We start from the raw sequence: 21945 nt of genomic DNA, 5'->3' as shown, positions 1-21945 counted from the left end.
AATAAAGTTTAATTAAAATATAAACTTTATATTATAATGTATCACCATACATTATATTAATTCTCAAAGTAAATTTGAACATTTCAAATTACAACCAATACAATTAAATCTCATTATTCTTTTTGAGCTAGGAAGGAGACCTAATGGATCTAAAGATCAGAAGCTACAACGATATGAGATTAATTGGCTAAACTCATTAACCACATTAATCAATATTCGTTAACTGTGTGTACACTCCACTAAAGACTCATAGCTAAACTTTTCTCACTGTAAATATATTTTTGTGCCAATGGATATAGACCAATACAGTAAGTTAGTCCTTCACAAGTGTTCGTAACACCAACTTGGTCAAATTACTATTTTACATGTAGGTTACTTTTAGTCTTTAAATACCAGTGCTCCTCTAATGAACAACATGTTTATGGTCTAACCACTAAACAGAAACTCTTATTGTGCCATAGAGAGGGTAGGATCCTTTGTTCAAGTCTCGGAGACACCATTTAAGGGAACACTTATCTACTTATCTTAAAGTCGAAAAAGAGTGAATTTCATCTTGTGTGATTATGTTCGCAGCTCTCCACTCGATATTGTCCCCAAAATGATAAGCATATTGTGTCGACAATCTGGCCACTCTCACCCATACAAATCAAAGGACAATCCTTCATGAACAGGAGTTCATAATACACTCAGGATTAAGACTAAGTTACCTAGGTCATCCTAGTGAAATAGAAACCCAATTAGTTAACGGAGTTACATCTAGTGGTTACTATTTCATAGTCCAGTCTTATGCAAACTCATTGCATAGGATACATTCACTCGCATGTCAATTACACGAATGTGTTGGATCATTGCGTTTGTATCAAATACAAAGTGAGCTGTATCCATAGTGTTTACCAGGTTAAGGTACAACCTTATCCCTATACTATAGACCCTTTAAGTTGTATCTCGAACATTGATCCATGTATGTTTCTACATACTGTTCAAGACTCATAAAACAGTTTAGGATGTTAGTTTATTGGGTTTAGGTTATTAAGACAAAACTAATAATATAATCAATAACACTGATAGAAATTATAATAATAACACTTTATTAATAACGGTCAATGGATTATATTTACTATCTATGAGTTTTAGGACATAAAATGCAACACCAACCCATAAACAGAAATCCTATATTGAAAAAATTGTTTGTTTGATATTCTATAAAGAACTTCATGAAAGATTTATTACCTTTCAGACATGGGGTTCACTTGTCTAAGGAACAGTGTCCTAAGACACCTTAAGAAGTTGAGGATATAAGATGTATGCCTTATGTCTCAACTGTGGGCAGCGTAATGTATGTTATTCTCTGCACTATGCTAGATATTTATTATGCAGTGGGAATAGTCAGCAGGTATTCGTCCAGTCTAGGATCACTGGACGGTGGTTAAAATTATTCTCAAGTATCTTAGGAAAACTAGAAACTACATCCTTGTGTATGGAGCTAAAGATTTGATCCTTACATGATACACTGACTTTGATTTCCAAACTGATAAGGATTCTAGAAAATCCAAGTTGGGATCAATATTCACCCTAAATGGGAGAGCTGTAGTATGACATAGCATTAAGCAAAGATGCATTATAGACTCTATCATAGAGGCTGAGTACGTCGCTGCTTGTGAAGCAGCAACAAAAAAAATAGTTTACCTCATGAAGTTCCTGCATGATTTGGAAGTTGTTTAAAACATGAACATTCCCATCACTTTATATTGTGACAACAATGGGGCATTAGTCAATTCTAAATAACCTTGCAGTCACAAACGAGGAAAACACTTAGAGAGGAAGTATCACCTGACACAAGAGATTGTGCAACGAGGGGATGTGATCATAACCAAGATCGCTTTAGAGCATAACATTGCCGATATGTTTACGAAGACTCTCACGACTAAAGTGTTCAAGAGTTATTTACAAAGTCTAGGTCTCTAAGATATGTATATTAGGTAATCTAGGGCAAGTAGGAGATGTGTAATGGGTATGAGGATGTCTTAGTTTATTTTATTTGTATATATACGTTTGGTGTAATATACTTGTACATTTTACCATTTCTAATGTTTGAGAATTATTTTATTATGTACATCTCATAGACTACGACTAAACTAAAGTTTTAGTTAAAGTGAGAGTTTGTTGGGTTTTATGCCCTAAAACTCATAGATAGTAAATATATTCTATTGATTGTCATTAATAAATTCTTATTCTTGTAATTTCAATAAAGAGATATTGATTATTAATTTTGTCTTAATAACCTAAATTCAACAAATTAAAATCCTAAGTTGTTTGATAAGCCTTGAAACTTATGTAGAGACATAGAGAGATCAACGTTTGAGATACAACTTATGTAATGAGAAAGGTTATCCTATGCAATGAGTTTGCATAAGACTAAACCATGAAATAGTAACCACTAGATGTAACTCCGTTAACTAGTTATGATTCTTCATTAGGATGACCTAGGTAACTTAGTCTTAATCCTGAGTATATTACGAACTCTTGTTCACGAGGGATTGTCCTTTGATTTGTATGGTTGATAGTGGTCAGATTGTCAATAAATTCTTCTTTAACATACATATAAGAAATGCAACTATGTGTGGTAATAAGGTATCGAAAGGTTGCTCGCCTTAATATAGGATAGAATATAGATAATGTTACCAAATAGGATTAGATATAAATCATATGTTAATTTCAAGTATTGGTATCTTAAAAGGTAAGCAAGTATGGTGAAGGTTTTAAGAGTATACTCATCATAATTCTAAAATTAACAGATGATTTGTATCGCTTCAATTAACTATTTAACCTTGTAACATGTCAGAATACATAGACATTCATCTTGCCTAGGTAAACTGAGTTTACATCACACATAACCATCACATCCATGTCCATCTCATTTCCCTCGCACGTAATATAATTAGTATTAGGATAGTTTATACTGTAAATATAACAATAATGTACAGTCATCACATGAAATTAACCTATGCATTAAAACCAAAGACAAACATAAGTTTCCTGTGCTCGACCCTGGCTTATGCAGGAAGCCTTTCTTTTTGCTTACACTTGAGCAAAGAGAGAGGAAAACATGTACACAATTGTCGCCTCTAGAAGTAAGCAATGGATAAGTAGATGTTAGCCCCTTTTATCGCATGACCTAGCTTAGTCGTCCAACCTAGTTGCATAATTAGAACTTCAACGCAATATCCACGATAGCATAATTTTCATCACATGCAAACAAACAAGAGCATTCCCCTTACCTATGAAAATATAAGGACAACTCGTGTGAACAGGAATTCATAACTAGTTTAGGATTAAAGTCGAGTTACCTAGGTCATCAAAAGTAGTCAATTTTAACAGTAAACAATGTTATAATGTAAACTTTCATGGTCCAATCTTATGCAAACTCTTTACGTAGGCTCCCTCTTCATATTGCCTCCACATGAACAATTTAGGATCACATTGTTTGTACAAAATACAAAGCGGGTCGCATTCATAGTGTCTCCAGAATAAGGTGTCCAACCTTAATCTTATACTGTAGACCATTTAGACTATTACTTGAACTTAATCCACATTTATGTCACTACATAAAGTTCAAGCATTCATACTATAGTCAAAGAATCTTGTTTATTAGACTTTGAGTTTATAGCGAGCAAATCTCTCATTCAATAACAATTTATGGAACAATGCTTCAATAACTACTTTATTGAATAATAAATAGTTTAACATTCATAAATCACGAGTTTTAAGACATAAAATTCAACACTTATGTAGTGTACCAGTTGTTGAAAGTTGAGATTAAATTCCATGTTCTATCAAATAGTCTTGAAATCTTAGATCCGTGTACTTTCCACCTCAATTAAACGAAGTGTTTTAATTGTTCCTAATAGATTTTTAACTTTGGCCTTATACTTCTTGAACTTTTAAAAGGCTTCAAACTTATGTTTAATTAGGTAATTAGGTATAAGTAACCATACCTTGAATAATTATAAATGAGATGAAATATTTGTACCCTACCCAAATTTTTACATTTATTGGACCACAAAGATCTGAATTTGTCGATCTAGAAATTCTTTGGCCTTATAGTCTTTTCCCAGTAAAAGGTCTTTAGTCCATTTTCCTTTAAGACATGATTCACATGAAGTAACAAATCATCTTCTAACTCACTTAGAAGTCCATTCTTTACCAATCTCCTGATTCTATCAAGATTTATGTGATTTAATCTTAGATGTCAAAGATAAGTACTATTACTAAGAGAAGTTATTTGTCTTTTTGTTTGAGTATTTAACAATTTTAAGCATCTCATGATTTAAAAGTATTTTTGCTTCAGTTGGTTTTAACACCTATAAATTGTTTTCTGATTTAGCAGAACAAACATGTACACCATTTTTAGAAATAAATGCTTCATTAGTTGAGAAAGAAATAGAATACATTTGTTCAAGTAAGCAAGAATTAGATACTAAGTTCCTCTTAATTATTGGAATTATATACAAGTTTTCCAAAAGCAAGTATCTATTTCTAAGAAACAACTTCGCCGCTCCCACAACATGAGCTGAAATTACATTCCTCGTTCCAACCTTTAACGTCATTCCATCCTCCTTAGGCTATAGGAAGGAAATAATTTCCTATAAAGAAGAGCAAATGGAATTAATGGCTCATAAATCTAATATATATTCAGGCATTATGGACATTTTTCATTAAACATGTTTCTAAAACAAGTAAGTCATATTTATCTTCTTTTTCCTTCTTCTTCTTAACAAGTTATTTGAAGCAATCGTGTTTTCAATGACCATCAACATTGTAGTGGTAGCACTTATCCTCATCGACCACTTGGTCTTACCATTGCATTTTCTAGTAGCAAGAGCCTTTCCGTTTTCCTCCCTTCTTTTTCTGGATCTTCTTAGAACTAAAAGATGAGGGATTTGACTTAGTTTCAGAGATCATGAACCTTTACGTAACTTCTTGGAATGACAACATTGTCTTCTCATGTACATGTTCTTTACTAACATAAGAGTTTAATAAATCTATAACTTATTCAAAAAGGTAATAAAGATGTACTCTATTTTAGTCATAATTGCTTTAGTGTAGAATTGGAGGAAACTCTTCAGAAGAGATTCTAGAGTAAAGGACACCTGATTTTGCACGTCAATGACCATCCCCTTCATCTTAGAGACATTAAAGTGGACCATCAAGTCAAGAACACGTTCTCTGTTGGTCTTCCTCCATGAGCATGTTAAAACTCATGATTGTCTCATGCCAGATATGTAAGGATAGTTGTTCAAACATCTCTTGGAGGGCTACCATGATCTCATGAGTAATGATCACGACTTCAAGCTTCTTACCAAGAACGTCAAAATTTTTTGCTAAAATATAAACCAGAACTTGTAATTGGTCTTTGTCTAACAGCCCTAAGGATCTCTAAATCCAAAATAACTCTAATTTCTATGCACGTTAGCTACCACTAACTTGGTCAAAAATTCATTAACTATTTTAACTCATCTCGACACTACCATTTTTGGATTCCACAGTTACGCTTCAACATGCTACTATTAGGAAAGACAATCATTGAAGATTAACCTAAGAAACCCTATTCATTACTGAAGTTTTTGTGTTTTGACCCTATGATCTAACCCTCTGAAGGAATGGTCGCTCCATGGTGACACACAGGTGAATCATAGAAATCTCACTGTGCAACCTAATGAAGGAAACAGTAGCATAAGTTGACACACGTCCTTCTCCCAATTACTATGAACATTTTCTCTATATACCTTGTTATTGACCCATACAAACATTTTTCGAAAGGAAACCTTGCCAAGGGTGACACGAAGTCGAGTATGGATCTCACAATGTGAATTCTTAATGATGTGAGAGCTAAAAAGGATATATCATATACACAATTTTTCTTCAACTAAAATGTTCTATTGGTTTAAGGTTTGTTGCACTTGGCTAAATAACGACTAAATGAACCTAGCTAAGTTTATTCCCTATTATGACTCTTATAATATAACATTACATTAAAGTTTTAGGTGTATTAAATCATTTGATTTACCTAGTGACATCTTATGTGATAACTTGTAGAAATACAAGTTATTATGGCCTTTCAGGTAGAATAATGAAGCCTTAATCCATAAGTTAGAAAGAAAACATGTAGAAAAATAGAGAAATTGATTAAGTTCGTGTTATAAATTACAAAAGAGCTTCATCCCATTTATCGTGTTTTGCATGTTTCATATGCAGAATTTTAGACGAAAAGAAGAAGAATAGCTCGATGATGGAACGTAAGGCGATGGGACAACATGACTAACAAGGCAACCAATAGAGCAAAAGTAAGGGTTTTGAAGCACTAGCAGACTAAAATGGTTGGGCAAATGTCAGAAACAGACAAAAAGGACATTTGCATCACATAAATTGTCACACCCCTCCCTGCAAGCACCTGACTCGCCATGCAAGACGCGATATTTGAGTATTTCGTATGCGCTAAACGCCAAAACAATCAGCTTGAGGTCCTTAAGCTTTGCTTAATCGCCTGACAGTTTACCCTTAAACTTAAAACACAAACTTAAGGCGATAAACCACTTAACACAAAGAAGGAACCAATTCTTAAAATTTTATTACTTAAATCATATGTTTACAACACTTTACAACACTTAGCAAAATTGCACAAACAACACTTTAACTTAAACTAAACGCCTTGACAGCCTTTTCTCGCCTAGCAAGCTTCTAAACTTTTCCTTACTTTGGCCTTAACGCCGCCCGATAACCTAGGAGTAAAACTTAAAAGCATAAGTCAAAAGACTTAGCGAGGTTTTAAGAAATCTTTTATGCAAAATACCTTTCATAAACATCATTGTTCAATTCAAATCGCTTAAATGCATCCTTTAACATAAGCATATCATTTCGCATAAATATCATTTCACATTATTACATATTAGTCATACACATTTCTTTCGACAAGGAACTGAATCATTTTTTATGTAAAGACTCATCATCTTGCGTTAAGACTAATGAGATGGCCTTTTCATCAACAGGATCCGAGAATATCTTGATTCATTCCTTGTTACTCAAGTCGAAGCGCAATACACATCTTTTATGCATCATCTTCCTTCATTCCACCATGCACGCCTTCTATACATAGCTGCCTTTACTTTTTGTGAGCACATAACAGTTAGTTTATTGATAGGAAGAAGGCTAATGGTTTGAACATCATTTCACAATCATTGGAAACACATAAATCATTCTTTGATCGTATCATAAGCTTTTGATTTGAAACACCTTGGAAACATCTATAAATCAAACATTATTTCAAATCCGTAGAAACTTTAGAAAAAGCTTTTAAACAAACTATTTTAAGAAAAGCTTAGAAAATTAATCCTTAAACTCCACTTGTTTATGATCTTCTTCTTCTCATGTAGTCTTTCCACATCAATCCAAACACTCTAACTTTTCTTTTCAAATTTTCCAGAGTAACATCCTTAATAATCTGACCTCAACCTCTATTTATACTAGTCCTAAAAAGGATTAGTCATGCTCAAACTCTTAATAAATTGCCAGCTCCTACTCTTAGTGGTGCATATAGAAGCTTAATGTTAATTTAACCATGCTTAGCTTAAACTTCTCCACGTGGCCCATTAATTAACCTTAGAAAAATTCTCTGAAATTTCCTTACCTCTTATCGCCTAGTCTTCAACCTTTGGAAAAATTTAGCCGCGTGATAACTCAACTGCATTCTGAAGTTTCCTCGCCTAACTCCTCATCTCGCAATTAACTTCAAACACTCGCTTTTTTATCTCCTAGACCATGCTAAAATGCCTTCTCTTTAATACTTAGTCAAATTTTAACCTTTCTTAGGCATGAGTCTCACAAAAACAACTTTATCAGAGAATTAAATGAAGCCTAGAATGTCCTGTCACACCACATCTCGCCTATAAATAGCAGCGTCTTCTTCATTTACAAGGGTGCAAAAATTTACATCACTAGAGATCTAGCTCATTCTTCCATCCTTTCCTTTGTCTTAGGTAAGAGTCTAGAACAAAGAGAGAAAGTTCCCAATACCGCTTTCCTTCAGTGTAAAAGGCAAAAACTAGAGCCAATGAGTATGAAAAATCATACTCCTTGGTTTGCCTATTTTTTTGTATCCCATTTTATGTTTCATTTGTATTAAGTTGTAATTAGTACTCCATGGTTACGAGGCCTAAAGTTTTAATTATAATATTAGTGAATTTCTACTTTCATTCTCTCATTTCTTTATCTTGCCATCTTTCTCACGTTTAATTGATAGTTTGAAATATGTAGGCATAATTAATGTTAGAGAATCTGGATGTTTGCGTTAGTTGTCTTGTTTAGTTAAATACGACCATCAATGCTTTGTCTTATTTGAGAGAAAAGACAAAGTATTGGATGTTGTCACTTGAAGCATAATGACTCAGATTTAGCTTAACAGACGACAAGAAGATTGTAGTAATGTGATCTTGTCGCTAAACTTATCCTTAACATGCATATTAGAAAATGCTAGTGCATACAATGAAGGCACCAAGAGGTTACTCGCCTTAATTTAGGATGAATTGCTTTTAATTCAATCAGAAAGGTTAGATACAAATCACTTCTTAACTTTAAGTATTTGGGTTCGAAAGGTGAGCAAGTATGACGAAAGCACCGAGAGGTTGCTCATCTTAATTCTGGAGTTAATAAATGCTTTGTATTGCCTCAACATGTTAATTTCCCATTTAAACGTCGGGAGAAAGGAAGTCATGCCCCCCTCAAATTCAATATAACAAATTCAAATTCAATCACAATCTCAATAATCTCAGATTAATTCTTAAATCCTAAAAACACTATAAAGTCAAATTCAATATTAAAACCTAAAACTAATTCAAAATCTAAATCCTAAAACTAATTCTAAATCTAAACCAAACTATAAACCAAAACTAAAACTAAACAAAAACTAACCCAAAACTAAAACTAACTAAACCAGAATTAAGAGTGGTGGCAATAGACGATGACAAAGAGCTGGAAGAGAACGATGGCGGGTGACGACGAGCACGGTGCAACAGTGAACGTCTCTCCTTCTTGGTCTCTCTCTCTTGCAAATTTTTCCTGTCCTTTAGTTTTGTGAATTATAGAACTAAAAAGTGTTTTTTTATAGGGGAACTCTTGACGCATAACGAAAATGTCGGGAGAACCCCCTATGCCCAACTCCATCAGTAATGCGTTGGGATTTAAAATCCATATTACTAACACATTACTAATGGTGTCTGGGATAAATATTCATTTTCTCAACGCTATGCAATGAACGTCCGGGGAAAAGGGAATTATTATTTAATTGCTCCATTTTCCCAACGCCAAGAACGGACATGTCGAGACTCTTCGACACATTTCCAACATACCTATGCAAGCAGGAAAGGAAAACAATTAAATAATAATTTTCTTTCCCCTCGATGCCATAAAGGCCCACGTAGGAAATATGGAAGCCATGCCTGACGTTTGTCTGCATGGCGTCGAGAAAAAGAAAATTATTATTTTATCGTTTTCCTTTCTCCAACGTTGTTTTGTATGTCATAGAGGATGGTCAAGATTTGCTCGACATCAGGAGCCAAACATCGGGACAGATTCACTCTTCCGATGAACAGCTTACAACATCGATGGAAATCCTATTTCCCGACGTCTCTTATCCCAATGGAGTTTTGTGCATCGGAAGAACCTCTATTTCTTGTAGTGCTCATTGTTCAAGACTCAAAATCAACTATTAAGGGAACAATTTATCTACATTTTCTAATAGTAGAAATTAGTGAATTTCATCTTATGTAGTTGTGTTCTCAACTCTTTACTAAACAAATTCGGAAAATGGTAGATTTATTGAGTTAACAAAATCGGTCACTTTCAACCTACAAATTAAGAGATTGTCCTCATAAACAAAAGTTCACAACTCACCCAAGATTAAAGTCAAGTCACCTATGGTCATTCTAGTGAAACGTTGGTCTCTTTAAGTAACAGTGTTATAAAGACAAACCAATCATTTTTCAGTCTAGTTTTGTATAAGCTCTTTATATTGGATACTTCAACTCTCATGTCTCCACATGAGCAAAACATATCATATTGTCTGTAACACTTAGAACTCCTTTGATAGTTACAAAGTAGGTCGTATCCATTGTGTCACCAAGATAAGACACCTAATCTCATCCACGTATTGAAGATCTTTTAGGTTATTACTTGAACATAAATCACTTGTATGTCTACCACATACTACTCAAATTAAATTAACCTTGGACCAGAGTTTATTGGATTGAATTATGCAATCTAAATGTCAAATAAAAATCTTTCTCATTTTATTAAATAAATAATTTGTATTTACAAATTACAAACTATAAGATCCATGAGATTTAGGACACTAATTCCATCAGATCATATGTGACTTGATCTTAATCCCTAATGAGTTATGAAGTCATGTTTGTGAAGGTTTTGTGGTAAGAACAGTAAATGTCTCTAACTCAATATTCTTACCATGGAGACTTGACTAAATATGAAACTGAAAATGTAATGCTGCAAAATGGAATTCACTTCTGAAAAAGTAAAATAGTTTATTTTACTTTAATTGCCTGTTACTTTTGTTAATGATTGGAGAAATAGGTAAAAGAACACAAAGGCAAAAGAACACTGCAACTTTGATAACCTAGTTTGGTGAAAACCCAATTACTTTTAGAGAGCTTTAACAGCTCAGATAAGAATATTTTATTAAGATTTTAATGAGTAACAATGAACACGCTTCAACAATCTAGAATACACCCCCTCTAGATTTAGCATTCTTTTTAGTTTTTCAACTAACTAAAAATAATCAGGCTCCTTTGAATAATGATTTGATCAATTTAATAAGATGGTCAGACTCTCCCTGAAAAAGTAATTGAACCTATTCATTTAACTAGGTCTTCTTTGAATCTCTTATCATCAATGTACCTTGACTTATCTTTGAAGATATTAAATAATCTTCATAAAAAATATCTAAGAAGGTAAAGACTTACCTTTCTAAAGGTTCTTCAATGAATAGTAGCTTGAAGGTGTCTTGAACGAATACCTTGAAGAAGAATGGTCTTCCCTTTTTACAAGAAGAAAGAACTTCGAAATGAACTAGGAAAGAGATATTTTAAAGATTTATAGTTAAAAGATCTTGTTTATTAAAAGCATTACTGATAAAGGAACTTAAAATATGTTCTAAAAACATCCTCTTGTGAGAGGGAGACATCAACTAGGGAACAATAAAAATCCCTAAAAACTTGGAAGATATTTATCTTTTTTAAAAGAAATCAATAAAAATAAACTAAATATTATATTTGTCAAAAAAAGGTAACAACTTGAACTTCTTTACGGATAAGATAAATAGATGAGTAGTTCTATTAAGCCACAATGGGTAGGGGTGAGCATCGGGCGGTCGGGGTCGATTTTCCGACCAAACCACCCCGAACCGACTACAAGTCGGCACGGAAGTATGAAAACCGGCCTCAACCGTCGGTTCTAACAAAACCGGCCGGTCCAACTGTCGGTCGGGTCGGTCGGTTTTTTTTCCTCTCCTTCTTTCTTTCTTTCCTGTTTCTTCTCCTCCTCCTCCTTCCTTTTCTATGTTTTTTGTTTTCTTTTTTATAAACAAACGATTTTAAAAACTAAGAATGACGTTATTATGTTTTATTTCACTTTTTAATTTCAATAAAAAAGTCTACGATATATATTCTATATTGTCTTAAAATCATATAATTGTGATTAAAAAATAAAATCAAGTTCTATTAATTTCAATACTTAGTTCATAGGTATTACACAAATTAATAAAATAAACAACATAAAAATAAGAATCTAAACATACTACCAAAATGAATTATATATCAAATATTATAGGGTTAGAAACATCCAAGTTCAATTCAGTTCACCACATTACTATTAATAGTCACAAATACAACCAAAGTATGAAACAAAAACACTATGATAATCTAGTCAATAGAAATATTACAAGTCTTGGATCAGTATTAGTTAATAATCGGTAATTGACAACTTATCAAAATCTGGAAGGTCTTCAAGCTCCTTTTCATTCTCCATAACCACCCGAAATCCTACGTAATCAATATGAAGAATTTACTAAATAATTTAAGATTTCACTAAAGTTACACATTACAACTACAAAAGATATCATGTAAAGATTTGAAAATACCTTCTTCAAATTTTGTCCAATTCATGTTGAAATTGAAGATGTATTGGATTATAATTTAGCCAATTTTGAGTACATATGAGAGCCTCCACTGTTTTAGGAGCCAATGAGCAGTGTGATGAGTCAATAACACGTCCTCCAGTACTAAAAGCCGACTCAGACGCTACAGTAGAAACTGGAATAGCCAAAATATCTCTAGCCATTTGACCAAGAACCTCAAATCGATCACTGTTCATCTTCCACCACTGTAGTATGTCAAAATCACCTTCGGTTCTAACATTGGCTTCCAACAAATAGATATCAATCTCCGATGATCCCTATTCGAAAGGTGTAGTAGAATCATCTTCAAATTCCTCAACAATCGTGTCGTAGACAAAATCTTCACCCACATTTTCATTTGAATCAAAATCAATATTAGCATCCAAGCCTGAAATAGTTTGTGTACTAGTTGTACTAGTACTACTACATCCTTGTCTACTCCCACTTCGAGTAGTACTATACTCATGAAAGAGACGTCTACAACATTGTTCCACTACATTTCCCATGGATTCAGCAACCTCGGGACCAAAAAAATTTTTGAAACAAAAAGATACAAATCTTAATTTCTTTCGAGGATCCAACACAATAGCAACATACAACAACAAATTATTCTTTTCATTGTTTCCCCAATATTTCTCGAATTTTTCCTTCATGTTATTAAATCTCTTACCGTCCACAAACTTAAAGGGCAATTCATCAACTATTATCATCTCAACCAAAGCATCCTGACAACCATCTAAACTAAATGATTCACATACAAGTTGTGAAGAATTATCTCCAACTTTGTCTTTAGGTTTAAAAGCTAATGTCATTTGAGTTTGGTCTCTCTTTTTTTGGTAAGGGTACTTTTTGCAATTTTCTAAATGATGCTTCATAGTTCCAGTACCATTACGTTTAGAATGACATGCATAAACAACTCCACAATATTTACATTTAGCACGAGGGTCATTAGGATCACCTTTAAGCCTCTCAAAGTGGTCCCAAACCATTGATTGTTTGACATTCTTCCTTATTTTTGGGGGATTTGGAACATCTTCTCTCCCATATGAATCAAGATCAACATCAGTTTACCAAGCCTATATATATATATTTTTAAAGAGGGAGTCGGTTAGGTCGATTTACCAAACCGATCGACCTCCTATCTTGAACCGACCATTCAAAGTCGGTTTTCAAATTACAAAACCCAAAACCCGACCGCCCATATTATTTTCCGCCCGCCCGACATCGGTTCGTTCGGTCGTTTCGATTTTTCGGCCCACCATGCTTACCCCTAATAATGGGTGGGAGGGAGTTGGAAAGCACGTCGCGAATTAATTTTACTATGAAAGTGAAATTACATAATCTGTTAGGGATAGCATACCAAGTTTGAAGCGCTTGAAAGGTTTCCACGTGGACTGGAAGTGAAGTTGTCAGAAGTATGACGTGGATCCACGAAGGCACAACACACATACACTTTGTCTCATTCATTTACTTCCATCACCAAATTTATTAAGTCTCCCTTCCTCTTTTTTCTTTTTTCAAAAAATCCAATTTCCCTACCTACCAGAATTCCAAGTCATTATCCAAATCTTTAATTTTTCAATTTTATACTTTAGATTCCAATATTCCTATTTACTTCAATTTTAATTAGTAACTCCTTAAATAGTAGGTTGATCCTAATTTGAAATCAATATCCTAATATTCATGTCTTATTCAAAGGTTTTCTGAATCTCCACCCATATTCTTACTATAAAAGAATCCTTTGACTCACATTATCATACTTAAAAAGAAATATATTATTTTTTAACTTGTATTCAATCTTTTTAACTAAATATCTTTTTAAGTAACTTACAGTAGATTATACCTTTTATCACTAAAATTTAGATTTGGTATTTATACCATTCTTGAAATTTCAAAAGCAATACTTTTCTTATGAAAATTGAAAAATAAATTAAATAACTATTAAATCTAAACTTTGAGGATCAAGAGTATAAGTTATTCTCATGCTTCTCTCAATTTCATAAAGAAGGAAACAAATGTTAAATTGAAAGGTGTTATGATTGTTGACTAAAGTTTATTTATACTAATATATTGCTTGTATAAATAAAATTTATGTGGACCAATTTGTTTTATAATATTTTAATTCTTTTCTTGAAAGTTGTAATAATAACTTATTAGTCAAATATATATTATTATAAAATATCAAAAAAATAAGATAGAAAGATGAGAGTTTTTTTTTAATCAAATCCAACGTATCTATTTTAAGGAATCAAAATTAGTCAAAATGAACATAGTTTAATAGTAATTGACATGATTGATTTCATCCGCAACTTTGTAATTATTGTATTGAAAATTAATTAGTATAGTTGATTTACTAATTTACATTTTTAATGGAAAACGATTCAAATCTTTATGTTATCGTACAAGAGTATTAAAAATTGACAGCATGAAAAAAAAACAATAAAACCGGTATAGTATGAAAAGTTTTATGTTGTATAATAGAATGAAATTTTAGTACTAAAAACATTTTCTATACTACATTCTGTTTAGATACGAAAGTAAAAATTTAATAATTAAGCAAAGTCTACAAAATAAATGAATAGTAATTAATATATAATTTGATTAGGAATGAAATTTAACAGGTACTCTTAAATTTTCTAAACATAAACCTTCATCAAATCACATGAACTTAAATTAATAACCTCTGGCTTTAGAATTTGATCTCTGAACCATGGTATTAAATGTTTTTCAACATGTGGACATTTTTATCAACGTTTTTGCAATTTTATAGATTGAATAAAGCATGAATTGTAAATCAATATTTTCATTTTATTTTAAAAGAATTATAAGATAAAAATAAATACAATGTCACTAATATGAATATAATATAAGTAATCAACCCTTTTAACTTGTTGGAAAAGAATAAATCATTTATCTATAAATTTAAATTTATTTGAACTTTTTTAAAATAATTATTTTCTCAATAAGTTTCTAAAAAAAAATCAACAGTTTGTTGCGAATTGCGATGGCTCAGCGTGGACTCAACTGTCGAGTAAGCAACGGGATCCTCATCTTTTCGAATTATGGAAAGGTTAACTTAATCGATGCATTTCATCGAACAAAACATTTTATGAGCAATCCAATCCAATCCAATTGATAGAATATAGAAAGCTTAATAAAGAACCAAAGTGGAAATCGGATTCTTCTGTTTGGTTTACTTTCATTTCATTTTTCTTATCGGTCCTGTTCTTAGTAAAACACCCTTCACTCTCTCTTTTCTCTCTCTTTTTTCTTCTTTCGGATTCTTCAAAGCATTTCTTCGCTGTCACTGATAAAACCAACTACGGATAAGGAAAAACAGATTGGATTTTGCAGTCTCCAATCAGAATTCTACTAAATCATTTGCTTTGTGGGTTTCATTTCGGGTATGTGCATTTCTCCCTGTTTAATTTTTCTCCCTTAACATTGAAGATCAAACCATTTGATTGATCGATCTAAAAGATATCAACATTTTTGCTTTCTATACACACAGAGTAGTAAGTACCCACTTGGGTTTTGGCGGTAATTCATTAATTTAGTTTTGAGTTCCTTAATGGGGTTTCATTAATTTATGGATTTTGACTTTTTGGGGTGTGTGGAATTTTCTCAGTGGGGCTAAGAAAGAATGCAAGCTTCGGCGTTGGTCAAAAGTGGGGTAAGTTGTTCTTCTGGGTTTCAAAACCGAAGGGTTTTAGGGGAATCTGGAAGGCGTTTGGCTTTGAGAAGCCTTCGAATGACTAAAAGAAGTGGTTGCTGTGGTTTAAGCTTCGGCTCTGAAACCATGGAAACTGAGATGAGACGTATTCGACATGGATTTGATGGCATTTCTCGTTCTTCTGCTAAATATAAGTCACTCAAGATCCACGCTCATGGTACTCTGTCTTTCTTTACAGTGATTGATTCAATTGGGTTTTGAGTTTTTTATTCACTCTGCTAGAATGATGTGATGAATCTCAATGTCGCTTGAGGAATTGACTTTGACCAAACTGGTTGCCACTTTTGGTTCACTTTGTCCAATCTTTGTTCTGCGTCTGCTTCCTTCTTAATGGTTTTCTGAACTTGTTTTGTTTTGCTGAAAGTTGGTATATAATTGTTTGTTGAAGTGTGTTCTCATGTCTCCAATCTTACGGTTTAGATTTCATCCATAGGTCCATGTACAATGTATGCGAGTTTGGTGTGACTTTTGAATTGGTGTTGAGTAATTAAAAAACATGCTGTTTGGCGTGCATGGCCAAAACTGATTTTGAAGTTTCTAATAACACTAAAACAGCATTTTAAAGTGGATTTAGAATGCTTCTTCAAGTTCGAAGGTACTCTTATGGTCAGAAGCGATTCTTAAATTTCTAGAAGTACTTTAAAGTGCATTTATACTGCTTCTTCCAAAATGCCTATTGAGAAGTGTTTTACCTATATTGTGTTTGGAATGACTTTTGCGAAAGGCGATTTTGAAAGTGAAGATGCTTCTGTAAATTTTATTCACATCTTTGTTTGACTTCAATCAAACACACCTGTTCTTCAAAAGGTGGAAATTCATGATCTTGTCCTGATTTCATGGCCCATGGGATTATGCAATAATGATTTCTTCGCAAAGACGTTGTCACTCATCCTATCTTTTTTCTATTTCCTATGAAATGGCATGTGCATTCTTCGTTGGGAAGGAATAAGATTACTGTAATATCTTTGGATATGTGTTCAGTTGTTGGAGGTTGTTAGCTGGTTGCTTTTGCTTCTTGTGTTATGGGAGTTGTTTATGTGGCATGGAATTTTTTTTCTTTTCCTTACTACAATGGTATGAGAATTTGAACCTCCAAGTTCAAGGGAAGAAGTATATGACAATTACTTCCAAATATGAAGATGTATGTTTGGTTTAAGTTTGTAAGTAAGACTTTGCCTTTTAATGAGCAGGCATATTCTTGCCACTAACTTGCTGGTAATGTATTTCAGATGAGGATATGGAGGGTGTTGTACCTGCCAAGCCTACTGGCAAATCTTCTGGAACTGTTCTGCCATTTGTTGGTGTTGCTTGTTTAGGAGCCATTTTATTTGGTTACCATCTCGGGTACCATTTTCATCGAGTAAATATGTTTGCAGCCGAGCCCCCTCCCTCCCTAAAGAGAAAAAAAAAAAAAAAAAAACAGAGAGAGAAGAACAAAATAATAAAAAAGAGAAATGAGAGGATAAAAGGCCGGTGCATAACTTGTAAAATTATTATTCTGTTTAAGGTTTACAGTTATGTTATTTGCTTGTTTCAGGGTGGTAAATGGTGCCCTTGAGTACCTCTCAAAGGATCTTGGAATTTTGGAAAATACTGTTGTACAAGGCAAGGATTGTACTTTATTTAAGATATGCTCTTTTTTTCTATCTCACATCCACAATTTATGTATGTAATAGTTTTAAGTACATTTTCAGTTACATCACGTGCTTGGTTCTCTTACTACTATTTTCTTTTCAAGAAATTCTAGGAAGCTATTATTACGCTATTAAGTGTTTTTTGTGAATTTCAGAAATTAAATTTTATGCTGAGCTCTAATGTCTATCAAGCTCAGATTTGTACGATTCTGACATATTTTTGTAGGATGGATTGTCAGTACACTTCTTATTGGTGCCACAATTGGATCTTTTGTTGGCGGAACATTGGCTGACAAGTTTGGCAGAACTAGGAGTTTTCAGTTGGATGCAATCCCACTTGCAGTAGGAGCAATTTTATGGTTGGTATCTTATGTAACCATACTAAAGTGTTCTTTTCTTTAGGGAGCAAATGCTTAAAGTGATATAAAAAACTGCAGTGCTACTGCCCAGAGTGTGCAAACTATGATAATTGGTCGCCTACTCACAGGCCTTGGGATTGGTATATCATCAGCTATTGTCCCACTTTACATATCTGAGGTACCTTTTTTTAGAAGTTATCATTACACAAGTTTCAATACTATGATCCAAATGTCCATTGTTTGAGTTTGTTTTCATCTTTTGTTGAAAAAAAAATGTAGATCTCTCCCACTGAAATTCGTGGAACACTGGGATCTGTGAATCAACTTTTTATATGTGTTGGAATCCTTACAGCATTGGTAGCTGGATTACCTTTGGTAGGAAACCCTGCTTGGTATGTGTGGCTCTTATCTACTATTTTCCCTAATTTTTTTTAGTGAAAAAATTTAATGTTACAATTTTACATATTCTTATTATTTATGGTTGTAAATTACAAAGTCAGTTTATTTTATTTGTTCCTCATAAATGAGGTTTCATGAGCGGTAAATTATGGTAAACTATGGTGCTACTCTTTGAGTAGACTCTAATCCTTTAAATTTTTCGAATCATCAATCATTTTTAGTTACATTCACAGAAAAATTATTACTTTCTTAACGCTGGTGAACTACTTGCTTGCATGTAAGATCAAAAAATTGAATGAGAAGATAGTAGCATTTATATATATGTGTGTGTATATATTTTTGTGTTTCATGTTTTGTACTTGAATTAAGCAAGGATTGCGCCAACATGTTGATTCATTGAAAAGTTGGTAGGAAGTTATTCTACGTAAAAATACAACTAGTGAGAACTCACTTTTAGTATGGTTGTGATCAATTGTTCAATGAATCTCTTTGCTCTGAAGAGTCTGCATAGGTGAACTGAATTCATTTAACTAAGGAATCCCACGCGGGCGCACACACACCAAAAAAAAAAATTCATATTTACCCCTTTCAGATTATTATCGTATGAGAGTTCTTTTAAACAGGTGGAGGACGATGTTTGGTATTTCTATGGTTCCATCCATTTTATTGGCAGTTGGGATGGCAATATCTCCAGAAAGTCCACGTTGGCTTTATCAGGTTACCTACCGTAAATCACAAATTACTTTGTTGGAACAATACATTATTTTCTAGTTATAGACAGTTGCCTGTACTCCGTAATAAAGCATGAAGTGGTTTCGCTTATCATCTTGTGCAGCAAGGAAAACTTCCAGAGGCTGAGAGAGCTATTAAAACACTCTATGGAAAAGAGAGAGTAGCAGAAGTTATTCAAGACTTCACAGCGGCAAGTCAAGGTTCTGTAGAACCTGAAGCAGGGTGGCCTGATTTGTTTAGTAGCCGCTATTGGAAGGGTAATCTCAATAACCGGTCAAATTTCACTTATCCAACTATATTTTGTGTTCTTTTATGCTTCTTTTGTCCAAGTACTCAGCCTCTTGTGTCACATCCCACCCTGCATATGCCCTTGCTTGCCATGCGAGACATGGAAACCTGATGGTTTGAAGTGCTGTTCTTGTACTTTGGGCTAAGTGTTGTAAAGTATTTTAATCGCATAATTTAAGTAATAAAGGCTAAGTTTGGCTTACTCCTTGTGTTAAGTGTTTATATCGCCTAAAGAGTAATATTTATGTTAAGTATAAGAGCTTAGGCGATTAAGCAAGGCTTAAGAACCTCAAGACTGAGTGTCCTTGGCGTTTAGAATGTCAAGGATACTCAAGCCATGCCATGTCTTGCATGCCAAGCAAGGGTGTGTCCAGAGTGGGGTGTGACACTTGGGTTGTCTTTAATCACTCCACTCGATTTACATTTAAGGTTCTCAAGACTGCTTCATAAAACTGAATTGGATGGTTCATTACGGTTTGACTGTACTTCATAGTAGAGATAAAGTCTGAATCGTTATATTTACAGAGTTTAGCCTCTTCCCAAACTTTTCGGGTTACTGCTTTTACATTGCAGTTTGGGTTGATATGGGATGTGATTTAATGCACTCATATCCAATGATATACCCTATTTTCAATTCTTACTAACATATTTTGTTGCAGTTGTTAGCATTGGTGCTGCACTTTTCTTGTTCCAGCAGTTATCTGGGATTAATGCTGTGGTATATTACTCGACTTCAGTATTTCGTAGTGCTGGAGTTGCTTCTGACATTGCAGCTAGTGCTCTTGTTGCAGCGGCAAATGTCTTTGGTTAGTTCTTACCTCTTAGTCAGTTTTAAGCCTTGGGATGCTAGTGTTCATGTATCAACATGTTCTTTTGTAAATTGAGATGAGTAATATTCTTCCTTCCAGGTACAACTATCGCATCGTCTTTGATGGACCGCCAGGGTCGGAAAAGTCTTTTGACCATTAGCTTTTGTGGAATGGTATGTTTTTTATTTAAGTCTTTGCGCAAGCAATTAATCCGAATATCTCTTGGGAGGTGACATTATCCTTGGTGACATTTTTAGGCTGCATCTATGTGGCTGCTCTCTCTTACCTTCAGTTGGAGTGCGTTGGCTCCCTATTCCGGCACGCTAGCGGTCCTTGGGACTGTGCTGTAAGACTTGCAGACACTATTTGTGTTCTCTGAGATGAATAACTTGCATCTTTCTTTATCATGTTTAGATGATGAAATTTGAACTTCATTTTGCAGCTACGTATTATCATTCTCACTTGGGGCAGGTCCAGTCCCTGGTCTTCTTTTACCAGAAATATTTGCTTCGAGAATCAGGGCGAAAGCTGTTGCTTTATCTTTAGGAACTCATTGGGTAAGTTTTCCAAAATATGCCTGTTAATATCAGTTACCCACTTGAAAGAGTTCTCAATCACACTTCCTTTGTGTTTTATTTCATGGCACATTGGTAAACAGTAGGATTAAACCAAGAGGTATGATAGGAACTAGATCATTAAGATTCTCAAAGTTTGCTTTGCACCATCATTTTCTCCCTCGTCCAAAAAATTAAAGGAAATATGATAATGAGAATGAGAAGAATAAGCTGATATAGCCGTGCACACACAACACTAGGGATTGGCTACACGGATATTCGAAACAATAACGCTTAAATTATATGCTATCATTTTGTTTGTGAATTTTATTGTTTACTGCTCCCCCATCAGATCTCAAACTTCTTCATCGGCCTCTATTTCCTGAGCTTTGTAAACAAGTTTGGAATCAGTACAGTGTACTTCGGATTTGGCTTCGTCTGTTTGCTTGCTGTGTTGTATGTAGCTCGTAATATTGTTGAGACGAAGGGGCGGTCGCTGGAGGAAATAGAGCAAATTCTTAGTGCCACAGCTTGAAGGATTTAAACTAGAAAACGCTTGGCAACAAGTTCGAGCCTAGCTTTGAGTTTCCATCCACCCACCGTCTGATGGTATGGTATGCCCTTTTGTCTCTGATTTGTACCATCAAATTTCATTTCTTTTTTTCCTTTTGTGAATGCTGATTGTTCATATTTGTAGCATTAGCTGGAAGGAATTTAGGGACATTAATAAAGAACCTTGGGACTTTGTCTTTTTGAACTATATAATTGAATAAGTTGTGATTTTGGACAAGTAGAGTGCTCAGAATTGAAGTTCTATCCAATTCTCAGATCTCAAGCAAACGTGCAAAGAAACATTCTAGCTAAAATCTTGGGTTTATGATAATGGTGTATTTTAACATTTGTGGTAGTTGATGCGTTTGGCCCTAATTAGTGGGTTTAATGTGTTTCTAGTTTTTACATTAAAATGTTTTTTCAGAAAATTAATGTTTTTCTAGTTTTGTTTTTGTTGTTAGTTGGGTTATCAAATGTTGGTTCTCTATTTTAAAGTCATGATCAAGTCCCTAAAAAAAAAAATGATGAACGGAAAAGTAGCTGGTTTATTATGAGTTAGGTCATGTTTATACTAATTAATAGGGGAATTGTGTCGGATGATAAAAAAATTTAGAAAAAAAACCGTTCATACAATTTTCTTTTTG

The 21945-nt window shown here is 33.7% G+C and overlaps 1 protein-coding gene across 1 annotated transcript; it reads left to right on the top strand.

The window, feature by feature from the left end:
* The first annotated feature begins 15265 nt into the window (after nt 1-15265).
* LOC103500128 (plastidic glucose transporter 4) lies at nt 15266-21539 on the top strand. Its single transcript, XM_008463334.3, has 14 exons — nt 15266-15645; nt 15870-16131; nt 17204-17318; nt 17512-17579; nt 17835-17967; nt 18046-18145; nt 18247-18359; nt 18990-19083; nt 19202-19355; nt 20046-20192; nt 20295-20368; nt 20453-20541; nt 20638-20752; nt 21102-21539. The coding sequence occupies exons 2-14, from the start codon at nt 15885-15887 to the stop codon at nt 21282-21284; spliced, it is 1632 nt and encodes a 543-aa protein (XP_008461556.2). The 5' UTR covers nt 15266-15645; nt 15870-15884; the 3' UTR covers nt 21285-21539.
* The last annotated feature ends 406 nt before the right edge of the window (nt 21540-21945 follow it).

This window comes from Cucumis melo, chromosome 6 (assembly GCF_025177605.1).
Source record: "Cucumis melo cultivar AY chromosome 6, USDA_Cmelo_AY_1.0, whole genome shotgun sequence".
NCBI lineage: Eukaryota > Viridiplantae > Streptophyta > Magnoliopsida > Cucurbitales > Cucurbitaceae > Cucumis > Cucumis melo.
This window is presented reverse-complemented; position numbering and strand designations above follow the sequence as displayed.

What these genes read in the sequence shown, in the direction of transcription:
- LOC103500128 (XM_008463334.3), top strand. Translation starts at nt 15,885, where the DNA reads ATGCAAGCTTCGGCGTTGGTCAAAAGTGGGGTAAGTTGTTCTTCTGGG. An exon ending in GTCCACGTTGGCTTTATCAG is followed by an intron (nt 19,084 to 19,201) that starts GTTACCTACCGT and finishes CATCTTGTGCAG; the next exon opens with CAAGGAAAACTTCCAGAGGC. An exon ending in TATCTTTAGGAACTCATTGG is followed by an intron (nt 20,753 to 21,101) that starts GTAAGTTTTCCA and finishes CTCCCCCATCAG; the next exon opens with ATCTCAAACTTCTTCATCGG.